Consider the following 9,037-nt stretch of genomic DNA (forward strand, 5'->3'; position numbering starts at 1 on the left):
GCGATGTAACTGAAATCAGGACACGATTTATCGGCCGTTTTAAGATGTATCCACATTCCACCAAATTTAAGAGATTTATGTAATTTGAAAATGAGTAAGGATAGAATGTAATTAGCTCTTAACATTATGAGATTTGTGTAAAATTCCTGTAAATTTATTATGATCTTGATCATTAAAGGTTGAGCTGATATGAAGATTTCAAATTCTAGCGTTAAAACTTCTTTTTAATTGCAGATATTTTCTCTCCAATATAAAACTTTACAAAGTAGATTTAAATTGATTCAATCTCCAAATAAATATAGACTCGTAGTAATTAAAAAACAACATGATAACATAGCGAATTATGACCGTAAATGACATATATAGTTGACTATAATATGTTCCTTTTAGCTCCATTTCAGAGTATGCGGCGCATCAAATATATTGTATGTCAAATTGTCAATATATGGTACCACCATTATAAATATTCAATGACTCTCTTCTATTCTCTTCTTTAATTAGTTAAAAAATTCGACACGGCTAACTTAAGAAATCAAAAGATAATTATATTATTATTTTAAAAGAAAAAACTTTTATGTACATACTTTAAGACCTAATATTTAAAAATTAAAAGTTGAAATGCTACTATAAAGTGAATATGAATTTGAAGTTTATTTAAAATCTAAAAAAAGCAACTTAATTGTAAAAAAATTCTTATAGGTTACACAAATATATATAGGACCTGTTTGATCGTAGATATTGTTATAATATTTGAGAAAAAAATTGATAAATATTATTTGACAGTATAACTTATTATTATTTGGCAAACAATTCAAATTCCCAAATATTAGAAAATTATAGTATATAGGCCTCACTCCAAATAATTATATTTTACAAAACATCCAACAATTATAATTTTGGATTGAATTTCAGTCCTAGTCCATTATACAAAATTAATAGAGTAATATGTATATTTTATATAATTTTTATCTGAGCTTGTTCTATCACTTCTAACTATTAGTAATAGTAATTTTTTGTATACAAATCGATGATATTTGTCTTTTGTACATTCTCCCTTTTTTTTTAGATTCATATTAATTGTGTTCATTGTAATATTTTAACATGTCATTAAGAAAATGATAATATAAATTTATGAGTATTTTTTAATAGTTATTAGAACTTATGAATAAAAATCATATTTCTCCTACAAAAGTAATATTTATTCTAAACACTATGGTCAAATACATGATAAACACTTTATTCAAAAATATTTTAAAATCTATTATCAAACGCTAGCTAAGATTATTTTTTTGTATCACAAATAAATTTTTGTTAGTAAAAATAAAAATTTATATCTAAAATTAGACCGTGCCTTATAATCGAGATGAAATGAGACTATGAGACGAAATATGTACTTCTATTGTATTGGGAAGTACAATTGAAGTTGAACATTCTGTTGGTGTATGGACATGATATAAAAGTAGAATTTAACGTGCTTCAACAAATCTGGACTTATAATAAGTGGCGGAGTCTGAAATTTCAGAAAGAATGTCTAAATAGCATAATAAAGCTCTTTTCAAAAAGTAGAATCAGTGAAATTCGAACACACAAATACTTCCTCATTCCAAGGAGGTGAAATCACTGGGCTACAACCGTTTGTTATGTTAAGGATGTCAAAATATGTTATTTAATAATTTTGTGTATCATTTTACTGGGCTACACAAGTACTTCCGCTTGTTATCGTAAAATCACCATGTAACTACGCCACTGCTTATAATATTATTCGAGAAAAATGTGACACATAAATTAAGCCGATAGAATTAATTTTAAAGATGTAGCCGTCAAAATCTTAGCAATTGCTAAACAAATGGTAAGCTATAAGTATTGGACTGTGTATTGACAACACCGCCAGTATCTTAGAAATTGTGCAGAATAAAGTCAGAAATTAAGCATAAGTCCAAAATGAATACTACTGTTAACTGTAATTGAAACTGTGTAGAAGAAAGTAATCAGAAACTGTGTAGAAAAAAATTGGAAAATTGTCAAATCTTATTTTATTAAAATTATGTTAAGTAGTAAAGTAAAGACAAATATTAGTACATAACTATTTGCAACATTTGTACAAATAAGAAAGTATGAACACCGTTTAAAAGATTTTCTCAATCGCAAATCCATGTTGTAAAATATACTTTATCTCATTCATTTCTTATTGAGAAAAAATTTAATTTTTCTATGTGGTGGCATTATTGCTTTTTGAGAAAAGGGTATGAAATATATCTGAATTTTGATCGAAATTATTGTAACAATATCCAACTTTGGAAAGACCGTCTAGCCGTTGGTACTCCGCATCTTCACGGAGAATTCAATTTCACCGGGTCCATGTCGAAGACAGCGGGGCAATCGTTACACCATTCGTGCAGGTCGCTACTTATGCAACAATGGTTTGGAGCTATTTCCATTAGGCTGCTTTCTCCTCGCCTTGTCGATATAGCACATCTTACAGAGCGTCTTTCATCAAGTAAAGGCTCGTGATAACTCTCTTGTGGAACTAGGCTCTCTTAAGATCGTGCGAAAGAGTTCTTCTTTACCGAGAAGATTCAGAAAGATGAAGGGCCCAAAAGTCTAAATAGGGGGTGAAAAATTCCCCATCTCATTGGGGGCGGAAAACGAATCGACATCTCGATGTGATACAACCCTTTCGATTTTAGTTGGGAAAGAACGGCGAAGTCCATCCGAACCGTCCAATGAAGAAAAAGACCTTTTACCCCATCACTATTTAATGGTATATTTTAAAGGTATATATGTGTCAACGTGGACATCATAAATATTGTATCATTATAAATAGTAATGTGTCCATGTGGGCACATAAATACCTTTAAAATACACTATTAAAAAGTGTAGGGGTAAAAAATCTTCCATAAAATTTGGTATCGTAACAACAATTTCAATCAACGTTAAAGTATTTTTCAAACCATTTTTCCTTATTTTTTTCTCATCAATTCAATTAAAATATTTATGAAAACAAATCGTGAATGTTTTCCAATTGTAAATTTTAATGGAAAATAATAATATTTTAATAAGTGAAAATTGAATCATCATTGACGGTAGCACTCCTATTCTAGTTCCACTATATATTTATTTCTTTAGAGGAATAGTATAGTGTATGGTTTGGTGAGTGGACAAGAAGAAGACAAATTAAACTCATATGAAGAGTTAGCTATGAATGGGGGGTTACACTGCTTGCCATTTGCACAACAAATTAATTAAAGCAAAAGTTCCTTTAATTTGTCGACTTAATATACTACTTATAATTTGACAGCATATTCAGTTCACAATTGTCAAAATTTTACGTTTTTTACTTCCTTCTTTCCCACAAGTAACTCTTTTATTTATCTTGGGAAAACTATCAAATATACTTTTAAAAGATATTCGATATACAATGTGAGCTTTAGTGCATTGAGCTATCTATTTTCTGTTGCGGTTGGTAAAAGAATCATAAGTTTTGCAAAAGAGAACAAATGGCGTAAGACAAAAACGCAGAGCGGAGACGTGATGGGCCGAAAACAATATTCCTAAAACTATTCTCTTCTGAAAATCTGACTAGCAGACACAGATAAGTCCATCACACTGACTAAAATCTCTAATTTTTTTAGAAAAACAATTTGAGAATAATTTAAAAGATAATAGCGGAAAGTATATTTCTCAAAAAATGTAATATAATTTTTAAAAAATATTCTTTAATAATTTATTTACTCATTTGACCTATCTTTTTATAACGGCTCTAGTTGTACAATTTAACTAAATTAAGCTTTGAACAGTACTAACACCCACAAGCTAGCCTAAAAAAAAAGGAATCCCTCAAGAGTCCAGAAATATCATTCCTTAATAAGAAATTATTCTCAAATACTTGATGCATCAAATTAATATAATATAACACATTATGAAACATGTAACAACCATCCAAACAAGTTCTTTTGATTCTGTACAGAATTTATAACAAGAATATAAAATAGTAGAGAAATGATGTTAAATTATTCTTCCATATAAATCAGAAAAAAACAAACGAAATAAAACCAACAGAACCCATTTTATGTTGTTCAATGTAGCGTACACATAATCAGAGATAACCGCCATAGACATAAACCAAAAACCTAGAAGCTAAAGTCATGGGTCATGCTGTACCGTCTAACTCAACTATTCGACTGTACGGCTATTGTGATTGCGAGTCGAAAGAAATGGAATAGGAGTGAAGTGGGGATCGGAGCTTTAATTCAAATTTTATATTTATTTAAAATTAAAATAATTATCAAACTTATATAAATTTCAAAAAAATTAATTTTGTTGTCATCAAATAAAGAGCAACACGTAAGCAGCAAGAGCAAGAGAAATGTGAGCACTGAGCGCGCAGCCAATGGAAGAAGAAAACGTGGAGAAGAATATTTAGATTAGAGAGAGCCAAAAATAAATTAAAGGTTATGTCGCAGAAGAGGAATCCGGCAGGCGGTGCTGATTTGACGGTAGGCCGCCAATGACGATGTCGCTCCGAATCAATCCATCATCATTATACTTATGAGTTGTGGGGCGGCAACTCATGGTGCATCCCACGTCACTCGAACCTTCTTTGTCCCATGTTCTCACTTTCAACCTAGTGGCAAGAAAATTTGATGTCAATGAAAATCTAATTTAAGGAGGTATAGTAATTAATTATTTATCTTTAATTAGAGGTCTCATATTGTGTTTGTTTGGAAGGGTTTCATTCCTAATATGAGACTTTTTCACACAAAATTCAAATTTAATCGAACTTCAATGTTAATATCGAACACCAGATGGATAGTACTATTTATGTAGAGTGGAAAATTAAAAAAATACTAGGAGAGGAAGTGTGGCAATAGTGACACACTAGTTTGTATTGACTACGGCAGAAAGTAATACTAAAATCTACTCCTCTGTCCCTGATTATCTGTCTACTTTTTTTTTTTATAGTTGTTCCTAATTACTTGTTCATTTTGACTAATCAAGAAAGGATAATATTTTTTACATATTATATCCTCAATTAATTACTTTGAAAAAGATAGAACTTCTTGAAAATGTTAAGTTTTTAATTCATCCACTTCATAACTAATAGGGGTAAATGGTAAACTCTCTATGTCAATTATTGTTTTTTTAATAGGCCTGTCAATTCAAAAGTAGACAAGTAATTAGGGACAGAGGGAGTAGAAAATATAATTAGTAAATTGTTAAAGTCATTGTTATATAATAAGGAATAGAATATTACTTTTAACATAACTTTATTGAATTTTTTATTTAACCCTTAACCGGAATCATAAAATCGATTACTCAATTATTATTTTTTATAAAATCATTTACCCAATAGCGCTATACAAATAAACCAATGATGTTTTTCTCGATTTGTCTTTTCCATTAAATAGATTTTTGCACATCCCAAAATTTAAGTATCCCGCTAACTTAAAATGTCACGTTTTTATAATTAAAAATAAATTACTTTTAATTTTAACCTCTTAGCCCTTTTTAGTTAGCTTTTCACCTTGGAAATCCACTGTATAATTTTCAGCTAAAAAAATGTACCATAAATATGTTTCTAAATCATGTCTCAAGAGAGTTCGAGTAGTTGAAACAATGAAAACTTTGTAAGATTCTTTGTGTTATACTATTTAAGTTTGCATCCATTTTTACACTAATGGAACTCCTCCACCGTCCACACTAACAAATAAACCTAAAGTAATTATAGCACGCTTTCAGTTCTATATTAAAGAGTTATTAAGTTGACTTGCACATTATGGAAAAGAACTATAACAACAACTACCAAATTGCAAATCAAGAAAGTCGTGTCCTTCACTGTGTGTTCGTTTTTTTATTAAAAAAATTAGAAGAACGATGTAATAAGTGGGTTGAATTGAATTACGTTTATTTATTTATTAATTAACGACAAGTTGGTTACTTGAAGTTTCCCACTTTCTTCCATTGCTGTTGATAGTGCTTTCCATCTTATCTCGTTACTATAATAAACAAAATATCCCATCAGTCACTTTTATGTTTATAGTGCTTTGACGACGTAGCAAATAAAACCCATGTTTAAAGATACTTAAATCTTCTCTATCCAATTATCTTTTAGCATTGTGCCCTTCACTCAATCAATATCAAACAAAGTAATTTATGTTCACCACTCTACTATTCTTAATAGAGTTATTTAAGTCCGTACATTACGGTCATTAAGCACAATACTTTTGTACAAGTCAAATACTGCTACTCTTTTTGGTGGGGGAAACAGATTTTGTTTTTCATTCCTTTAACTTCATAAGAAAGAATAAGACAAACCGGCCATGTAGAAGTCATTTTCTTGATGCCTTCATGCGACGCAATTCAGACGCACTATAAACTTACAGGAAGCAATATGGCATATACAGATGACGAATAAACTAAAGATTACAACAATATTGTCATATCAAAGTGTTAAATAGGGGGTTTTCTTGAACAGTTTTACCAGGATTATGGCCATTTCATTCGTTCAGCTTGCAGACATCGACAAACTTTTGCACAGCATTGCGGTATTGAGTTCCCTGCAACAGCACAGTGAAACAGAGCAATCAGGCTTAGAGACTAATATACTCTTTATTGATGCAATTGTTTAGATGTACATCTATACTGATCTAATGTGAACATGTAATTTAAAACTCTAGGGGAGTGATAACATTCTCTTAGTTTCTCAAATTAGACATGTATCTTTATTGTTGTAATTAATGAAAACAGAAAGAAGAACATCCATGGTCTTTGAAAGCAGTTGCTGATGACAAAAGATATCCCGTTCTTCTCATTATTGAAATTCTTTATTAGCATAAGAACCTTTTCGGGGAGGGGGAGGACGTGGAGCATCGGCGAAATCCCTTGTGGGCTTCTGGTTCTAGTTGGCGCCAGGTTCATAACTCTAGGGAGTATTAGCCTGCTCCTCTATTTTTCCTCCAAACTTAATTACTAGGGGCTTTGTCCACAGTACGATTTGAACCTGGGACATGCACCTAACTCACACATCAAGTGCCACATCCTTAAGACTAAACTAAACCTTAGGCCAGAAGAAAAAGCTATTCATTCCATTCTGAATCAACAGTTCTGTTTACCATGGACCAGTTATTTCACAAGTCCCAAATAAACTACCACCTTAGGTACCAGTAATCACTGAAATAGATCAAACCCCGCGTGCCTTGGAACTCGGAAGGTACTATTCAGCTTATAGCAGGAGACTGTGTGTACATGGGAATGAGAAACACAGTAAAAAGAAGATGCAATGCTGATAGAGGATATGAAGTGTGGAAGCTGGAGCGAGGTTCCATAAACCTCAGGTGTGAGGGACTTGGCTTGAGTATTGTAGGAGTCTAGGAGGGGGCAGCAGGTTGAGAATACTTTTCTGTCTTCCTTTTTCTATATTTTCTGGGAGGGGTGGGGGAAAGGAGGAGCCGCTGTTGAGAGCTTTAGCCTAGAGTGGGGCTGTTGACAAGCATCAAAGCTACACTGATGTTTTGGCTACTAATGATGTTAGGAGCCCAGCAAAAGCATCTTTTATAGTTTTATTGTTTCTGAAAGAAGTTCTCAATGTCTCTATTTTCCATGAAAATATCACCTGTTTTCACCACATAAGAAAGAACACGAACTGGAGAAGAAATATAGAAGCTTTTAATATTGTTGGCTGCCGCTATAGGATTCTTCTGGATCAGCAATATCATTTAGAAAGGCACAAGTAGACGCAGAAATCCAAATGAGCACCCCCACAACTAAGATGAGGACATAGGAAAGAGGAAAATGGCAATGGCATAGTAGCAGAGTGGTCTTTCTCGGGCTAAGTTCGGGACTCTGCTGTTCTGGTATATACTATATTAACATCATAGTGATAATGTGATATGGTAATAAACTTGAAGCTGATAACCACACGCCAATATCAGATCCCACACTATGTCATCTTCTCACAACAATGAGATGGTGTGACTTCCTGGAGTTCCTTATAGCCATATGCCTGCGTGATAATTGCTCTTCGTTCAGCCAGTTGTTAATTAATTTGTCGAGAAAATTCTTTAAGTGGTTTGATTATGGTTCATTGGTCACCTTTTCTTTACAAACCGTGAAACAAGTCTTGGTCTCGAATGCTGATAAGTTTTTTTTTTCTGTATTAAATTTTCAGTTTGTATATCTTAAGTTACTAGTGGATCTATTTGATTAAAAAGGAGCAATTTCTTATATTTTTGAAAGATCAATTCTTTGTCTCTCTATATGAAATTGTAAACGGTGTCTTTGATATTCTATAATACCTCGCTCCTACGCATCATTCCCTCCCCTCCTGTGATTTGTTAGCATTCATTTGGCTTAATTTCCATACGATTAATTCCCTGGAAATGGTATCCATGGCCAAATGGTTCTTAAAATAGTAGCTTGACACATTTATTTGTTAATTGTTTGAGTCTCGTGTGATTATGTTCATATTAGTGCATTGTAATCTTATTTGAGAAGTATGACTATGGCTCTGGTTAAATGTGCTAATCTATCTTAAGGCCTTGTGCTAGTTTTTAATAATTTGCCTTAGCCTGTGCTTCTGAAAATAAAAGAGTCGATCATTTGGCATAACTTAGTTGTGTTTCCCACATCGATGATTAATGAGATGGGTGGTATATTTATAAGGCTTGGGAAATCCTCCTCCCTTTGAGCTAGCTTTTGGGGTGTGAGTTACCTGCGAAACCTAATTTAACATGGTATCAAAGCAGGACCCATCTCACTCAATGTTGGGCTCCCAAATTAAATTGTCCACACTCCATATGTCCAACCCTGGGTGTGAGGTGGGGGTTGAAGAATGAAAAAAGTCTCACATTGGTGGTTAATAAGATGGATGATCTCCTTATAAGGCTTTGACAATCCACCTCCCTTTGAGCTAGCTTTTTTTTTTTTTTTTTTTTTTTTTTTTTATAAAGTATTAATTAATCAGTTGGAGATTCGAGAGACAAAAACTCGTTAATTTGGTTAATTTGAAGAGTTATTTCATTTTGACTTATATGTTTCG

At 32.3% G+C, this 9,037-nt stretch overlaps 1 protein-coding gene across 1 annotated transcript in view; it reads right to left on the reverse strand.

Moving 5' to 3' along the window:
• Positions 1 to 6,319: 6,319 nt before the first annotated feature.
• LOC102592583 (uncharacterized) overlaps positions 6,320 to 9,037 on the reverse strand; it is a 6,948-nt gene continuing 4,230 nt past the window's right edge. The window contains exon 8 of the mRNA XM_006350450.2: positions 6,320 to 6,557. Coding sequence (XP_006350512.1) covers positions 6,498 to 6,557 — 60 coding nt within the window. The 3' untranslated portion in view covers positions 6,320 to 6,497. The remainder of the gene's footprint in view (positions 6,558 to 9,037) is intronic.

Source organism: Solanum tuberosum, unplaced genomic scaffold (assembly GCF_000226075.1).
Source record: "Solanum tuberosum cultivar DM 1-3 516 R44 unplaced genomic scaffold, SolTub_3.0 scf00126, whole genome shotgun sequence".
NCBI lineage: Eukaryota > Viridiplantae > Streptophyta > Magnoliopsida > Solanales > Solanaceae > Solanum > Solanum tuberosum.